Source organism: Gymnoscopelus braueri (assembly GCF_963280865.1).
Source record: "Gymnoscopelus braueri genome assembly, chromosome: 13".
Taxonomy (NCBI): domain Eukaryota; kingdom Metazoa; phylum Chordata; class Actinopteri; order Myctophiformes; family Myctophidae; genus Gymnoscopelus; species Gymnoscopelus braueri.
In genome coordinates this window covers 5925480-5944454 of record NC_137615.1, presented here as the reverse complement: position 1 = coordinate 5944454, position 18975 = coordinate 5925480, and the positions used below count along the sequence as shown (strand labels likewise).

Here is an 18975-nt window from a genome sequence, read left to right as displayed (position 1 = left end):
TGGTGCTGGTCAGGATGAGTGCCTTGTTTGTATTTTCACTGACAAGCCATTTATAAAGGGATTATAAGATATGTGATTATATATGTGGGCTGCATGCAGCAGCCAAATTAATTCTTATTAAACTCAAGCCCTTGGAACAGTTGGGATTCCATCTTCAAATGTAAAGGCCTGCTGCTATAGCGATAATGTTCACGTTTTTGCACATAACTTAGCATATATACACTTTTAAAAAGCACCATGCACATTCTCATGCAATGAAGTGCATTTTTAATCAGCCCTAAAAAAAACTATATTCAATAAAAAACATCAAATGTCTCGGGCATATGATCCATCATGAACAGTTGTTTCATTAAACATATAGGCTGTTTGTTTACTAATAACACAGTGATTGATGTATAACTCTCTCTCTCTCTCTCTCTCTCTCTCTCTCTCTCTCTCTCTCTCTCTCTCTCTCTCTCTCTGACCAGCAGGGAGGGATCATATATGTGCAAAAGGTTTTCACCTCCCCTCCTCCTCCTCCTCCTCCTCCTCCTCCTCCTCCTCCTGACGTCACGCGCACTAGCCTGAAAGCTATTGCATGATCTGCTCCTCCTCTCTCACTCTGCAGAGCTGTGTGTGTGGATGGATGTCTCTCTAGCTTTTTACTGCCGAGGAGGACCCTGAGAGAGAGAGAGAGAGAGAGAGTGCGAAATAGAGAGAGAGAGAGAGAGAGCGCCTAGCATACGGAGAGGAGAGAGAGAGAGAGAGAGAGAGAGAGAAGAGGAGGAGGGAATACAGTTTGGTTTTTTGAAACACCACACATACACACACACACACACACACACACACAACTGGAAAAGTACCAAGCCGAGCAGAAGCCTGGTCCATATACCTTGTGAAGGAGGCTCATCCAAGCCCCCCTGTTTTCACCAATCCTCTTATGGAGCTGCCTGCAGCCGGGGAGCATGTGTTCGCGGTGGAGGGCATCGAGAAGAAACGCATTCGGAAGGTAAAAGAGAAAAAAAAATATGAATACATCATCATCGGCTACGAACGACGACGGTTTGGCTTGTCAGAAAAAAAAGGAGAAAAAAAAAAAAAAAAAAAAAGGACCCGATCTACAAGCTCACAACGCATTGCGTTGCATTTCTGGATCGATCTACAAGATCACAACGCATTGCGTTGCATTTTGGACCGATCTCTACAAGATCACAACGCATTGCGTTGCATTGCTACAATGTCGCCTGTCGCGTTGCTACAATGTTGCAATGTTGTCGCTTGCCCCCCCCCCCACATTTTTTTGGAGGATCAATCTACAAGATCACAACGCATTGCATGCGTTGTGATCTTCTAGATCGGTCATCCAAATTTTTTTGGGGGGTGGGGGGGGGGGGTGGGGGGCAAGCGACACCCTTCTATTGCGCGGTGGAAAGCAGCATCAGTTGGAATAAAAAAAAAAGAGCGGCCCAAGGACAGGTCCGTTAAACATGTTGTCGGATCCTAATTAAGGCGCTCACCGAATTCTCCCCCCCCTCCCCCCTCCCCCCTCCCTCTCCTCCCAACAGGGCAAGATCGAGTACCTGGTCAAGTGGAGAGGTTGGTCTCCCAAGTAAGTCTTCTTCTTCATCATCATCATCAGTATTAGTTTGTATGCTTATTGTTTTTTATGACCGGTGAGCAGAAAAATGCTGCAGCCTCGTATGATCAAATGTCAATACGCGTATGTGTGCTAGACTAGTAGGTATTGCGCGCACGCACATCAGAGCGTGTGTGTGTGTGTGTGTGTGTGTGTGTGTGTGTGTGTGTGTGTGTGTGTGTGTGTGTGTGTGTGTGTGTGTGTGTGTGTGTGTGTGTGTGTGTGTGTGTGTGTGTGTGTGTGTGTGTGTGTGTGTGTGTGTGTGTTGTGGTGCATGACACCCTGCAGGGCACGCAATTGAACTCAGACTTGAGGGGTTTGGGTTAAAAAATGACCCCCCCCCCTGTGTGTGTGTGTGTGTGTGTGTGTGTGTGTGTGTACAATGTATTCATCAGCCCATGCACAGCGCATGGATACATTGTAACATGCCTTCACTAATTTATGCTAGACGAGAGAGGAAGGAAGGCGGCGTATAGACGACATGCAGCCTTACTATTATAATCCTCTTTTAATTATTGCTGCTGCTTCTTCTCCTTGCCAGTGAATTTATGAGACAGCGGTGCTAAAATGGCCGACTGTAGAACTGCAAAAAAAAAAAGGAAGGCTGTTGGTCCATTGCAGTCTGTGAAGAGAGAGAGAGAGTGTGTGTGTGTGTGTGTGTGTGTGTGTGTGTGTGTGTGTGTGTGTGAGAGAGAGAGAGAGAGAGAGAGAGAGACTCTTTTTTGACATGTCATTTAGCTGTGAGTGATTCGCTGTTCTTTCTGATGAACGCTGTCTCTTATGATGTGAATTTCAATGCTGCAGAAAGAATGACGCATTTGGATATTTTATGGAGACTTGTGCGTAAACGTAAACGTAACTGTCATCATTTCTACTTTGCATACTTTGCTATATCGTCGCAGCAATGAGTGATTACATTACAAGAGAGAGAGAGAGAGAGAGCATACAAGGATACTAGTATCATACCAGGATAGATACTACAGTATAATTCTATAGGATACTCTACACTGTACAGTCTACAGTATGATACTTGGATACTACATACTAGGATATACAGTATCATTCTAGGATACTCTACAGTAAGATACTAGGATACTACATACTACAGTATCATTCTAGGATACAGTATGATACTTGGATACTACATATACTAGGATACTACAATATCATTCTAGGATACTCTACAGTATGATACTAGGATTCTACTAGGATACAGTATCATTCTAGGATACTCTACAGTATGATACTAGGATTCTACTAGGATACAGTATAATTCTAGGATACTCTACAGTATGATACTAGGATACTACAGTAGGATACTTTACAGTATATACTAGGATACTACATACTAGGATACTACAGTATGATACTAGGATACTACATACTAGGATACTACAGTATCATACTAGGATACTACATACTAGGATACAGTATCATCATACTAGGATACTACAGTATCATACTAGGATACTACAGTATCATACTAGGATACTACTACAGTATCATGAGACCAGACATAAGGGACATTTCTCTGGCGATAGAATGCTAACATGTCCCCTGCCCCCCCCCCCCCCCCCCCCCAACAGATACAACACATGGGAACCAGAGGAAAACATCCTTGACCCGAGGCTCCTGGTAGCGTTCCAGACCAGGTGAGAGAGAGAGAGAGAGAGAGAGAGAGAGAGAGAGAGAGAGAGAGAGAGAGAGAGAGAGAGAGAGAGAGAGAGAGAGAGAGAGAGAGACTTTGGACATGGCCGCGCAGCCTCGAGTTCAGGCATGACCTTATATGGTTGTGGGGGGAGGGGCGCTGTAGTAACACTGTTATTGATACCCCCCCCCCCCTCACACACAGTCTGCAGTGCAGAGACTGTCTGACAGAAGGCAGCTCAATTAGAAGCAATGGCTTGTATAGAATTATTGGATCTGATATATATTTATGCAGTGTTGCCATGTCTGCTTACGGTATTATAAGTGACTTTCGCTTGTAAATATTGGTTGTTGCATTGCACTGAGAATTTTTCTAATAATTAAAAAAATAGCAGATCTACAAGCTCACAGCACGGTACCGAGTGCCGTGCTATGAGCTTGTATATCTACGATTTTTAGCTATTCTGAGCTTGTATTTTTTTTTTGCATTGCATTCTTTTGGCTTGTTTCTAAACTGTATTAGTTGCTTGTTTCAATACAATTGAACAGCTATTGTTTAAACCAGTGTTTTCTCAGACATTTTTCGTGTCAAGGACCCCCCCAAATTATTTTGTATTAATCCGCTATTTACAAATGTCAGATGCATATAGGTTTTAAGTGCTCCTGTGGCCTAATAGTCGCTTCTTTTGGGCTTGTTTTCATAGACCTGGTCGCTTATTTATCTCGCAACATCTGGCAACACTGCGTATATACTTTACATGTCAACATAACAAGTGTTTTTTTACGACTATAGCTATAGCTGTTGGATCTTGCATCATGACCCAGTTTCACTGGGAACACTCCAGGTATTGGCTAGTCAGTGGTTTCTGTTGTTTTTCTTATGAGGTCAGTGGCAGTGGTGTAAAGTAACTTAAGTACATTTACTCAAGTCCTGTACTTAAGTACAGTTTTGAGATACTTTTACTTTATTTCCATTTTTCTATTCTTTTTACTTCTACTCCACTACATCTCAGAGGCAAATATTGTACTTTTTACTCCACTGCAATTATTTGAAAACTTTAGTTACTAGCTATGTTGCAGATATACATTATTGCATTATAAAACATACATTAACCACTTTAGCCCTATTTTGTACCTAGGCTATTTGAAAATAGCCGATCTACAAGCTCACAACGCGTTGTGAGCTTGTAGATCTGCTATTCTCAAACATTTTAGTACTTTTACTTTTGGTACTTTAAGTACATTTTGATACCAAATGCCTTTGTACTTTTACTCAAGTCAATTTTGAATTCCGGACTTTCACTTGTAACAGAGTTACAACTACATTGCAGTATCGATACTTTTACTTAAGACGTAAAACATGTCAGTACTCTTTTCCACCACTGGTCAGTGATGCACTGAAACTATGCTTATGAGGAAATTGTTTTCGCTTACTGGATCCCAACGTGATTTTATAGGAAGATAAGAGCTACCAGGAAATTGTCTAAAATGTGCCATATGGTTCACTAGAATCAAGAGTGTACACATAGCATGAGCTGCTATGTGCAGTAGGCAGGCTGCAGGCCTACAACAACACTCTAGGATGGTGGTTTTTGTGACTACCAGTTATTTAGCTATTAGCTGTCAGTTGTAGTTTATTAATCCAGATTCCACCTGGGAACACATCTGTGTCATTTTAGATCTCTTTTGGCTATTCCAAAAAAGAGCAGATATACAAGCTCATTCGAGCTGAGGGGGGTGTGGTCCCTGGAACAACATATTTTGCTGTCCCCTTTGTTTACATTGTTGTGGTCCTTTAATGTTGTGAGAATCCTCTCTTGCGTTGCATCTCTTCCATTGTAGCAAATCAACCATTTTGTTTTCCACGCACCAAATTCCAAAGATAGGGCCTGTAATTTTACATTTGTGGTCGAAAAAAAAACTACCTAAAACCCCAAACAATGTAGACAGATGCCTTGATGAGTAACGGGCCATAATAAAGCATATCAATGGTGGACTGTGAAATCTGTGAAATCAAATACTGTTAGATCCATGTCAGGAAGAAAAAAGAAACAGAGTCCCTGCTATTTATTTGGAGAAATCGTCAACATTTTTGCAAATCTTTGAATACAACATTTCTTAAAGCGAACATTTGTAACTCAAATCTTTGCTTCTGGGGGGTCCCTGGAACAACATATGTTTAGATGGGGGTCCGCGGCCAAATACCTATCATTTTGGGGGGTCCTTGACATGAAAAGGTTTGAGAACCACTGGTGTAAAGTGTGTGGAGGTTCCGGTCTGTTCATGGGACTGCATGAGAAGCCATAGAGCCAGAGAGAGAAGCATATTTCTGTCTGGCAGAAACCTTGTATCTCCATATTACAACTTCTTGGGTTTTTTCATATTTTTTTTTTAAAGTAGTTAAGTTTGTCTGTGGGTTTTAGCGAACAGTATTTTTGAACCAACGAAAAGTATTAACAAATGTTAACAAGAGAGCCATCCCATCCATCTTCAACCGCTTATCCGGAAGCGGGTCGCGGGGGCAACAGTTTCAAGCAGAGAGTTCCAGACTTAAATTTCCAGAGAAACATTATAGCCACTTCCTCCTGGGGGATCCCGAGGCGTTCCAAGGCCAGTGTGGAGATGTAATCCCCCCCCTCTCCTCCTCCTCCCAGTGGGACGTGCACCTCCCTAGGGAAACGCTAAGGAGGCATAGATGCCCCAAAACCACCTTAGCTGGCTCCTTTCCAAGTGAAGGAGCAGCGGTTCTACTCCTGAGTCTCTCGCGAATGACTGAACTATCTCTAAGGGAGAGAGGCCAGCCCCCCCCCGTCCGAGAAAACTCATTTTGGGCCGCTTGTATCCGCAATCATATTCTTTCGGTCATGACCCCACACACACTTCATGACCTTATAGTAATGTTGATTTTGACAACAGACTTTGATTTAGTTTTAGTCATAGTCTTTTGAATAAAATTCCATTTATTTGTAGTCATATTTTAGTCATCTGAAATGTTTTACTGTTAGTCTAGTTTTAGTCGACTAAATACCATAAGATTATAGTCGACTAAATCTACAGTTGATTTAGTCGACTAGAATGTATGTTGGCGGTGCCTTGATGGTGTCATAATGGCTGATTTTAAACTTGGTTGCATGCTGAAAATAGAAGATCTACAAGCTCACAACGCGTCGCGCTGCGACACGTTGTGAGCTTGTAGATCTGCTATTTTCAGAGCGCAACACCCGAGCGCAACCAAGCATAAAATGACTTGTCTTTTAGTTCTACTGGATCTCTTCTCCACTAGATCCCTCACTAACATTTTAGTCTAGTTTTAATTTGTTGACGAAATTGTCAATATATTTAGTCTTAGTTTTAGTCATCATAGCTTAGTTTTTATTTAGTTTTCGTCAGTGAAAAAAGGTAGTCGACGATCATTGTTCATCATAGTTTTGGTCGACGAAATCAACAACATATAGGTGAGAGTAGGAACGAAGATTGCTCGGTATATCGACAGCGCTGCCTTCTGGCTTATAGCTCTCTTTTCAGTGCAGTGCGGTACAGCGACTGCAAGGCGGCTTGTGGCCAAATAATAACTACCTTTGATCCATTGGAACACAGGTACTAATTTTTTCTCCATTTCCTGAAAAGTAACAGTTTTGGACATACAAGGTTTCCACCCGACAGCGAACGACGAAATGTGAAATACATGCAGCGTTCCACAGCATTCCCAGTGCTCCCATCCCATAGTCCCAGTGCTCCCATCCCATAGTCCCCAGTTCCCTCAGCAGGCTGCCTGTGTGTAGGTCTGGGCCTGTACTGTGTGTGTGTGTGTGTGTGTGTGTGTGTGTGTGTGTGTGTGTGTGTGTGTGTGTGTGTGTGTGTGTGTGTGTGTGTGTGTGTGTGTGTGTGTGTGTGTGTGTGTGTGTGTGTGTGTGTGCGCGTGTGCGTGTGTGTATGTATGTGTGTGGACGCTCGGCTCCCAGAGGATGGGGGAGGGGCGGCCGGCGAGGGAGGCTGTAATTGCCAAATCTCCCGTAAATAGGGGTCGCCCCGTTTGCATGTCTCCGGCGTGAAATCACACACACATCATTGTGTTATGAATGATGACCAAAGTTCATAGATTCCCTCCTCCCTGCAGTTTATAATGTCGGCTCTCACATTTTTTTGTACATCCCTTTGCTAAAAGGCCCATAGCGGCAGAAACGCTCTTATATTATGCATGCAGGCCCTTCACTGGATCACTGGTTATTTATGAGCCGATGGTGGTGATGATGAGTCAAGGATTATATGGGGGGAAGAGTATTTCACATGGTCCAGTAGCCAGAATAATACCGCCACACCCTCCATCCATCTCTGCTCCCTGCAGTGAGGGTTGTGTTTACTTTGAATACATATTATTCTGTAGGTTTTCAGTAGAACCTTGTAGATCTGCTATTTTCGGGCAAAGAGGTTTGGGGTGGGTGGAAAAAAGAGCAGACCAAGTACAGAGTGAAAGGTCAAGTTTACTTAGTATTGACGGTTGAACTGGTTAAATGTCTGAAAATCCCCATTAACATGAATCCAACACACACTGATGACATGCAGTTGCTGCGATATGGACATGGATTTAGAAAAATTGTATATACCTATACTAGCTCACAATGCATCGCATCGCTATTTTTGAACATCACAGTAAAATAGGGGCTTAACCCATTGAATCCCGGAACGCACGTCTGTCGTTTTAGATTTCTTTGGCTATTCAAAAATAGCAGATATACAAGCTCATAGCGAGTGCCGCGCTATGAGCTTCTAGATCTGCTATTTTTTGAAAAATCGTGAAAATGTGTGCAAATCTTTGATATTATTTAAAGCGAAACATTTGTCAAATATTTTGTTCCAGGAACACCCAGAAGCAAAGATTTTGTATATAAATGTTCGCTTAAAAAAAAAAATATGCCCAAAGATTTGCGCAACTTTTCACGATTTTTCAAAAATAGGAGATCTACAAGCTCATAGCGCGGCACTCGTGCCGCGCTATGAGCTTGTAGATCTGCTATTTTTAAATAGCAAAAGACATCTAAAAATGACAGAGGCTGTGTAAAAGACAGCAGTTATGCCATATCATGATATTGCAATATCCAAAATCCTAGACAATATCTCGTGTCACATCACGATATTGATATAATACCGATATGTTTCCTCCGGCCCCTGGTTTGCAGTTTCTCTAGAGCAGTGGTTCTCAAACCTTTTCATGTCAAGGACCCCAAAATGTATACATATTAGCCTGCGGACCCCCATTTGAAAAGATAATGCCAAGGACCCCCATAAGAGAAGGATTTCTTTTTACTTACTTTCTTAAGTAACTATCCATTATTTTAGCTGGGGACCCCTTGTAACCCCCCCCCCCCCCCCACTTTGAGAACCAGTGCTCTAGAGCATTGGTTCTCAAAGTGGGGACCCCCAGGGGTCCTTGAGGGTTGTACCAAGGGGTCCCCTAGCAAAATGAGTTGATATAGCGTCACAATCATTTCAACCGTTAACCATATTTTATACTTTCGGCTATTCAAAAATAGCAGATCTACAAGCTCATAGCGCGGCACTGAGTGCCGCGCTATGAGCTTGTAGATCTGCTATTTTTGAAATTATTTAAAAAAAATCTCAACAATGTTTGGAACATTTTTAATCATTTTGAATTCTTTTCACACACATCTTCTATTCTGGGGCGTCCCTGGAACAATATTTTTGAGATGGGGGGTGTCCACGGCCAAATACATATACGTTTGGGGGTCCTTGACATGAGAATGTTTGAGAACCACTGCTCTACAGATCTGAGTTATTAAAAGGCTGCATTTTCCATGTTGGTTATTGAGTCATTGTGCCTTTGCACATGAAGGCACCGAGTGGTGTGCCTGCATATTTTCAACCCCCAGTATGTATTTATCCCATTTCATATCTACCTTATGACCCTAATTAAGGTTCTGAATGCGACCGGAGCGCATGGAAGGGAAGGGAAGGCTCTGCGAGCGGGAGGAGGGAGAGGCTCGCCCCGCTGTAACCTTAATTGAATTTCCCCCTCCATAATGAGAATGTGGAATGGGCCGATTACCATGGAGAGAGCTATGCAAATGAGGAACCATAATGCTTTGCAGCACGGGGGCACAACGCAACGCACGCGCGCACGTCGTGGGGCCTTCATTAGTCTTCCAAATAAAAAATTCCACTTTCAACCTTGAATAGGTAGAAGGAGGAAAATTAATGAATATGGTAAAAAGCTGAAGCCGGAATTTTTCCACCACGGGAACTTTGTGTTATGTCTCGACATAAAGCAATGTCATAGATTTTTTTTAATTAAAAATCAATGTTTTCTTTTTCTGTGTGCGTGCGTGTGCGCGTGCGTGTGCGTGTGCGTGTGCGTGTGCGTGTGCGTGTGCGTGTGCGTGTGTGTGTGTGTGTGTGTGTGTGCGTGATTTATGCGTGTGGTTATGCCAAGCATTGTAAACAAAGATCATCCTCCTTTTGTCTTCACAGGGAGAGACAGGAGCAGCTGATGGGATATCGTAAACGAGGTCCAAAGCCAAAGCATCTCTTAGTCCAGGTACGTTTCATGTCATTGCATTGCCTTTCTCTTTTCTATTTTTGGGGGGGGGGGGGGGAGGGGTGGGTGGGTGAGTGCGGTCGTCCTTGAGGGGGTTGCAGGCAGGGGGGGTCCCCAGAAAAAAATGAGGACCGGTTTGATCACTTAAGCGGAATTTCTTTTCTTTTTCTTGGCTATTCAAAAAGATCAGATCTACAAGCTCACAACACATCGCGTGGCAACGCATTGCTTGTACATCTGCTCGTGCCGAGAGAGAGAGAGAGAGAGAGAGAGAGAGAGAGAGAGAGAGAGAGAGAGAGAGAGAGAGAGAGAGAGAGAGAGAGAGGGGGGGGGGGGAGGATAGAGAGAGGACAGTGTTTCCCAGCTGTTTTGTGGAGCCTGAGGTTGTGGAAGTGTTGCTTGAGTGCTCTCCTCTTTATCTCTGAGTTTTCATTATGTTTTATGCTAAATAGCTGTGTGTGCAAAAACACTCGTTTCACTTTAGGCTTTTTCTTTATTGTAAAAAAAAGAATGGAGTGCTTCATATTCTTTTTTCTTTGTGAATCTATGCTCCGCACTGCGCCAAATGAGCTTCTTCCATTTTCCTATTAGTGAAATGTTCCTCCCAAAGAGAGGGCGTTTTTTTAACGGCAATTCAAAGCTACTGAAGTGTCTTCCATTTTTGTTTATTTTACTACTATCTCAGATCGTTGGTGTCGGGCAGAAACCTCATATCTCCATATTTCAACTTTTTTCTCTTTTTTGGGGGGTAAATTAATGCCCTACTTCATGTTTGATTGATTGATTTTATACTTAATGAACAAGTTTGTTAACAGTACCGGTAGTACAGTCAAAGGTTTTATGCTAAAAGGATAACAAAAAAAGCCCCATGGGGGGCTTGTTTACATTTTGGTTCATTGCGCTCAATTCATCAGTAATACATATAATATAATACTATACGATACAAATACAATACAGTACAAACTTTGTGTGACGCTGTAATTTGATAAAGTAAGGCGTTAATCTATGGGAAAAAAACACACAAAGTTAGAATATAGTAAGACGTGTCTGCCCCACAGCAACAATATTTTGAGAAGCTCCAGAGTGGATGTATGTATGCACTGTGCCAGAGGTCTTCAACAGGGGGTCATCAGAGTTACTAGTGGGGGTCCGCCAAATCTTTATGTGATTTTTACATTAACCACTTCAACCAAGCGTCCCTATTCTGAGGAGAACTTAAGACAAAAGAAATAGCAGATCTACAAGCACACAACGCCTCGCGCTGTGTGCTGTGACTTAGTATTGACTGGTTAAATGTCTGAAAATCCACATTAACATGAATCCAACACATACCGATGACATGCGGTGCTGTCAAACAAGTCTATGGAGCTAGCCTATAAAATCTATGAAGGAAAATATATATACACTTTATGCAATACCTAATGGGGGTCCCTGCTTTATCTCTCAGCCTCAGGGGGTCCTTGGCCTGAAAGACGTTGAAGACACCCTGCACTGTGCAGCTTTAGCCATGCAGCGTGCGGCTTCCGTAACGTGCATACTAGCATACCGTTCTGGAGTGTACCCTCACACACACACACACACACACACACACACACACACACACACACTCGCATACCGTTCTGCCTGTGTGTGTGTGTGTGTGTGTGTGTGTGTGTGTGTGTGTGTGTGTGTGTGTGTGTGTGTGTGTGTGTGTGTGTGTGTGTGTGTGTGTAGACCAGTGGTGGAAAAAGTACTGAAATTCTTTACTTAAGTAAAAGTACCAATACTGCAATATAAAAATACTCTGTTACAAGTAAAAGTCCAGAATTCAAAATTTACTTGAGTAAAAGTACAAAAGTATTGGCATCAAAATGTACTTAAAGTACCAAAAGTAAAAGTACTAAATATTTGAAAATAGCAGATCTACAAGCTCACAACGCGTCACGCTGCGACGCGTTGTGAGCTTGTAGATCGGCTATTTTCAAATAGCCTATGTATAAAATAGGGTTAAAGTGGTTAATGTGTGTTTCATTATATCATAGTTTATATCTGAAAAGTAACTAGTAACTAAAGTTTTCAAATAATTGTAGTGGAGTAAAAGTACAATATTTGCCTCTGAGATGTAGTGGAGTAGAAGTAAAAGTATTGGAAATTGGAAATACTCAAGTAAAGTACAAATACCTCAAAATTGTACTTAAGTACAGTACTTAAGTAAATGTACTTAGTTACTTTCCACCACTGGTGTAGACTCACACACACACACACGTGGCCGGGGGGAATCAGGGATAAAGCGTGACATGTCTGGTGGCATTTCTCTGACCTTAAAGGTCACGGCCCAAGTGTCTTGGAGCGTTCCAGCACGGTGCCCCGCTGACGGACCCGAGAGGTCATCCTGCTATAGCAGGAGGAGGGGGAGGGGGGAGGGGGGAGGGGAGAGAGGATGATGGGAGACATGGCAGCGTGCTTTCCAATCACAACGCACTCTATCCGAAGTGCCTTTTAACCCATTAAGACCTGAGGCGATTCTTTAAAAAATCTAAATCTCAACAGTTTTTTGAAAAAAATCTGGAAAATATTTTTTCAATATTTTTCAAAAATAGCAGATCTACAAGCTCGTAGCGCGGCACTCGGTGCCGCGCTATGAGCTTGTATATCTGCTATTTTTGAGACGCAGATGCGTCCCCGGTCTTAATGGGTTAAAACACCATTCTGTTTGCTGCTACTTTTAACGGTTATTTTCCCCCTTTCTCCTCTGAATTGTTTTCCTATGAATGTTTAATTGAACTGTTTTGTGTAACTGTACATATTTTATTGTTCGATTTCTACTGGTTTATTTGCATTGGCTCGTTTCCATTGGGGTCCTTTAAATAAACGAGTAGAATAAAAATATATGTACAGTTACAGTAAACAGTTAAACTGAACTTCCATTTATAGGAAATATCGTCCAGAAGAGAAAAGGGGGAAATAATAACTGTTAACACATTGGGTGCCAGCATTTTTTCATAACAACTTACGTTGGGTGCCAGCATTCTCCCCATTGACTGCGCTTTGCTGTTTAAAGCTCTAGACTCCACGAGGAGCAAATCCATGTAAAAAAAAACATCCATTCATGTTGCGCGATGACCCTGGCTACAGCCTGGAACGATAACATTTCACTCGCGAGTTACAATGGGGGGGGGATCGCGCATCGCGCATGACCGGTTTTCCCCACCGGAAACAGATTCGGAGATATAGGTGTTTTAAAGAAGGAAATAGACAGGAAGTGGATGGCAGCCATGTTTTTGTTTTTCCGGTGATCTATCTGGCCTATCCTTCTCAAGATCACAATGGGTACTCCCAGAGCTGCTCTAGCCCCGCCCGTGTGGAGAAAAACAAAAAAAACAAAAAGACATATTTCACGGTCTGGACCGTGTTCGGCACCGGACCGCTACTCTGCGCAAACACGGTTCAGACCGTGTTTGGCACCCGATGTGTTAAAAGCAGCAGCAAACAGAATGGTGTTTTAAAAGGCGATCTAAAAGAACTAACTAATATTATTAAATATAGGTGTTTTAAAAGGCGATCAGAAAAGGGGGGAAATAATAACTGTTAAAAGCAGCATTAAACAGAATAGTGTTTTAAAAGGCGATCTGAAAGGGGGGAAATAATAACTGTTAAAAGCAGCATTAAACAGAATAGTGTTTTAAAAGGCGATCTAAAAGGCACTTCGGATAGAGTGCGATGGGATTCGAAAGCACACGACATGGCATGTTCTTTAAACACCCAGTGTTTACCCAAACACTGGGTCGGGTCGGGTCGGCACCCCTTTTTATGGGTCACGACGAGTCTTGGTCTTTGGTTTACTCATGATTCTATTTTACAGAGACAACTACACTTTCTCTCTGCATTTTTAATGTATGTGTTCACCTTGCTCATTGTAAGTCGCTCTGTGGTTAAGAGCGTCTGCTAAATGCCTGAATTGTAAATTGAGCAAAATCTTCCCTAGAGCTTATTTATTTCTTTATTTCTTCTTCTTCTTCTTCTTCTTCTTCTTCTTCTTCTTCTTCTTCTTCTTCTTCTTCTTCTTCTTCTTCTACTTCTATTTCTATTTCTATTTCTACTTCTTCTTCTTCTTCTTCTTCTTCTTCTTCTTCTTATTTATTATTTGTTATTATTTTAAATCTAACAAATTCCATAAATTAAAAAAAACTTTTTAGAAGTAGTGAAAATATTTTTCACTAGTTTGGGTCCTGTGGGACTCGAGCTAAAAAGTTAGCGAACCACTGCTTTAAACACTTGGGGAACCCTAGCGTCTCTATTTTGGGTCAAGTATGTCATTATAGCCGAAACGTCGTTCAACACGGCAGAACGTCCGGTGAAAATGGAGCATTTGCCGAACAAATCGACGAAGATTTGATGAAAATAAAAGAACATTTGCGGGGAAAATGGCAGATCTACGAGCTCATAACGTGTCGCAAGTTAACGCCACATGCTCGCTACATGTTGCAACGCGCCGTGAGCTTGTAGATCGGCTATTTTAAGCTATTTGATGTACAACAATACGTAGTTATACGGGGGTTTAAGTGGTTAAGTGGCGCACTGGATTCATTATTTGGATTTTTAATTGGATAGTTCTAAATGACATCTGAAGGGGCCACGCCTCTTTTGCATGTTTTGGCAATACTGCGCAAGTACAATGCAAGGTCTCGTGTACTAGAAATGCCCTTTGACTGTTTAATTGCCTAATATTTCTATTTCCGCCAGGCCTTAAGGCCGGTGCGGCAGGCGGTGATTGTTTTGGTATGGCGCTCGATCGCTTTGGCTCTGGGTTCAATCCCGGGCCCCACCAACTCGCCATATGAGTAGCAGTGGCTTGGGTAAGTAACTAAGTACTGTACGTACTGGGAGCTGACGCCAGATTTAGCACCTTGCAAGGGGGCATAGACGACCCTCGATGCTTCGCTCATGATGATGATGACGACAATAAGCTACTTCGACCGACTTACTTAACGAAACCTTAAATATTATTAGGGTGCCCGATAGCTGAGTGCTAGTGCGCATACCGCGTAGGCTCTGATTCCTGACAGCGAGTCCCCGGTTTGAATCCCGCCCTGGATGGAGTCACTCCTCTACTGGAAAAAAAACAACAACAACATAAAAAAACGCGGCTTGACGTAACATTGCATCGAGCGGTGCGAACGGGACCGTCGCATCGGTATCTTTGCTCCAGCTGGTAAATTTCAACAGAGGCAACGTTTGCTTCTCCCCCCCAACCAACCAACCAACGCTGGTCAGCGTTCCCGAACCGAAAGCTAGAATATCTTTCTTGTCGCTTGAAATCGCTGGACTTTGGTCGCCCAAAGTGAAGCAATTCCAAGCGACTAGAAAGATATTTTATCTTTCGGTCGGGAACGCACCTTAAGAGATATTAAGGAGACTGCATCCCAGTTTAAAGTCACTGGGATCTCTATTTTAGTTACGTATTCATCGTTGTATGTTCATGGTGTGTGAAAACACACTGAAAAAAAACACAACAAATGTTAACGGTCCGTTTTCTCTTCCGTTCTTCTCAGGTGCCCTCCTTTGCCCGCAGATCCAGCGTGCCTGCAGGTTTCGAGGACACGTCCCCGGAACCGGAGAAGTGCCTGGTGCCGGTGCAGCGCTCCCAGCTCCCCGTTCAGCAGTACCAGCTGAACAGCAAGAAGCACCACCAGTACCAGCCGGGCAGCGTGGAAGCCCCCGCCGACCCGCTGACCATTAACGGCAAGAAGAAGTTCATCTACCAGCTCAACAGCAAGAAGCACCATCACTACGAGCCGGACCGGAACATGTTCGACGCGCAGGCCTCCAGGCTCAAGGAGGTGGTCCAGGTTCAAGAGCCGACCAGCAAACCCACCAATCCGGGCTGGAATCTGCCCCTGGCGCTGCAGCAGAAGTGGGTCCGCGACAAAGACACTGGCTGCTTGAGCAAGGTCAAAGAGCTGGCGGTGGAGCTGGCGGTGGAGATCGGGAAGCCCGCGGCCATCGTCAAAGAGGCCGAGAGCGAACACGCCCTCAAGCCCAACCCGAAAGAAGCCGCCCTACCGAGTGCCGTTAGCGGCAAGATGAAGATAATCAAGAACAAAAATAAGAACGGACGCATCGTCATTGTCATGAGCAAGTACATGGACAGTAACAAGGTACACGGCCACAAGCATCACCATCACCATCACCATCATCATCACTCGAAGTCCTCCGAAGACAGTCCCGCGCACGGAACCAAAACGCCGGAGCAGCTGCTCCCGGAGAGCGGAGTCCCGCAAGAGAGCTGCAACGGCGGCAGCTCGCCGCCCGTCGCAGAGCATCCCACAAAGTGTTCCCCGATGGACCGGCAATTCTCCAAACCTTCCCCGAGCACGGCGGAGGAATACAACACGGAAGTGGCTCGTGGCCAGGCGGATTTGCCAGACGACCTGCCCTTACAGCTAACCGCCAGCCCGCCGCCCACCCTTTGGTCTACGGACACGAACATGTCATCGTCCCCCACGGCCAACGACCACATCGCGATCCCCTCCTTCTCCGGCGACCGCAAGCGTAAGACGTCGGAGCCCGTGGAGGACTGGAGCCTTCCCAAGACTTTTCTGAGCTCCAGAAGTTTCAGCGTTCCCAGCGCCGCGGCGGGTCCACCACAGGACAAGCCCATGGACCTCCACTGCAGCGGCCCGCGCCGTAGCAACTCGTATACGTACGGCGTTACGGACTCTGGAAACCAAGAAGAGCCCATGGACCTTAGCTGTCCAAAGGGCAAGAAGCCAGCAGTGCCAGAAACGCAATCGGAACCAGAAGCGGAGTCTGGCCTAAAAAGTCCCGAGCCTAGCCTAAAAAGTCCAGAGCCTAGCGTAAAAAGTCCCGAGCCTAGCGTTAAATCTCCCGAGCCCAGCGTCAAATCTCCCGAGCCTAGAGTTAAAAGTCCAGCTCCCGTGACGCCGGAGATGGAGAAACAGGTGGAAAAGCCTAAGGACAAGAAGGTTGTAAAAGAACGCTCACCGTTTATGGGAAACATTATCATCACCGACATCACGACGAACAGTCTCACCGTTACCTTCAAGGAATACGTGTCATTCTAAACCAACCGTTGGTTCTGTACAATTGGAGTACTAGTGACTAATTGGCCTTGCCTGTTAATATGTACATATGTAAAAAACTAAAGAAAAAAAACAACAAAAAAACTTGATAATTTTGTATATATGAAAATTTATAATTTATCATTCAAATTCCAATATGTTTCTAATAATGTTTTATACTGTAAACTCTGTGATGTTGTAGCCAAGAAAGTGCCCTCGAGGATTTGAGTGACTGCTTTCAGGTAGATACAAATTGAAAGTGACATGGAAAATATCCGTTTACCAGGTGTCAACGGAATCGCTTTGCTGTCGTTTCATACCGGTACCAAACTTATAGCCTGAGATGTATGAAGGGTTTTTACATATTTTGTACTTAATATCTGTTATTTTAACTATAATAGAAGGTAGAGAGGAATCTGTTGAGCTTGGTGTTGATGATGAAAGATCGTCAAATTCAGAGCACTTAAACTGCATTTCCCTGTGTGTGCGTACGCTTGAATTTGTACCATGTATTCTACTTGTGAAGAATTGGAAGGAAAAAAAATCATTTTATTGCTTTACAATCTACTCATGTCCCCTCCATTCTGAATGACCATACTTCATTTGTTTTTTGTTTTTTTTTGTTTGTGGCTTTGGTGTAAGAGAAGTAAAATGGCCGTGAAATGCAAATGTGAAGGCTTGGTTGGTACGCCTGGCACTCGAGTTCAACAACACACTGTACACAACTTCCCCATGACAACAACGTGTCTCTGCACTTGGACACATGCTGTGTCAACAATCTAACACGCAGAATTTGCCAGTAATTTCCTTTTGTCAAGTGACCACGTTTCACACAGAGTGTGAACGTCGTCAAAAGCCTTGACTTCTCTCTCTCTTGTGACACAACAGAGGTCACGGCGGATATACGCTATTGCTACACTATCTATTGCTATATTGCACTTTTACCTTTAGCAACGTTTCAAGGAATAAAGTGTGGCAAACATTTTCAGTGGGTGGTAACCATTAAAGAAAGTGATCTGTCAAAAGAAAAAAGATTTATTATATCTAGAGTGTCATATATCAACCATGTCATTTTCCCATTAAGATGACTTATTGATTCCTAACATAATGAGTTGGAGATTTATTACGTTGCTTTAGACGTCCCACGTGACTGGTGTTAATATTGCATATCTATTCTAGCCATTTCAGGAGTGTCTTTATTTTGAACGTCACACAGATTAGCAATATTCATCTCATTTTTGTTATTGAATATTATCGTTTGTCTGAGGAATATATGTGATTGCTATATATATTTTAGACCAAGCTACCAGGGTTATGCCTGACTTGTACTTGGTTGCATTCCGTGTTTACGCGTGCGGCAAAAAGCGGATCTGCTCTATACAAGCTGTTGTGAGCTTGTAGATCCACTATTTGGGGCGTGCGCGACACTGGCGTGCAGCTAAACATAAATCAGGCTTTACTAGTAATTAAACTAGTTGTCGTGAAGAAAGATTATACATGGGAGTCGTGAGACTGGCTTTTGTATCCTGTTACGTTCAATCCGATGAGTGCAAGCTGTTCTTCTGATTATGCTGCTGAAAATTCCAATGTCATAGTTTGTGTTTTGTTTTCCTTTAGAAAGCCTGTTGGATGTAACCTACATTTGAGTCTAAATTGCCTTGTACGCACACTTAATGCAAAGCCAGTGAGAATGCCGTAAAAAAGCATCATGAAGACTAAAAATACAACAAAAAAAGAATATTTATTACGTTTAATTTGTTGTTCAAAACAAATACAGTATGTCATCTGCATCAGAAGCAGTAGTCTGTTTTGAGTTTTTTTTTAAAGATGTCTTTGAGTCCGTTTTGCTATGTTTTTTTGGTCATTATTTTTGCTACTTTTTTGTTGATTCCTTCTTGCACTTGGTTCAAAGTCAAAATGATTGTTCTGCTCTATAAGGGGGTTGGATGCTGTTGGCACAGCTTACTGGATGGTATGTCTTTAACAATAAAGCAAACAGAAATGACCTCGTTGGCGCTTCTTGATGGCTGAAGGGAAGGGAGGGTGGGGGGGGGGGGGTTGGTGATGTGTGTTTTTGTCATTGGTGTAAAGTAACTAAG

At 43.3% G+C, this 18975-nt stretch overlaps 1 protein-coding gene across 1 annotated transcript; it reads left to right on the top strand.

Annotated features, from left to right (window-relative positions):
- Positions 1–653: 653 nt before the first annotated feature.
- cbx4 (chromobox homolog 4 (Pc class homolog, Drosophila)) lies at positions 654–18881 on the top strand. The gene is made up of 5 exons (XM_080448074.1): positions 654–988; positions 1545–1588; positions 3202–3267; positions 9749–9815; positions 15347–18881. The coding sequence occupies exons 1-5, from the start codon at positions 920–922 to the stop codon at positions 16877–16879; spliced, it is 1779 nt and encodes a 592-aa protein (XP_080304200.1). The 5' UTR covers positions 654–919; the 3' UTR covers positions 16880–18881.
- The last annotated feature ends 94 nt before the right edge of the window (positions 18882–18975 follow it).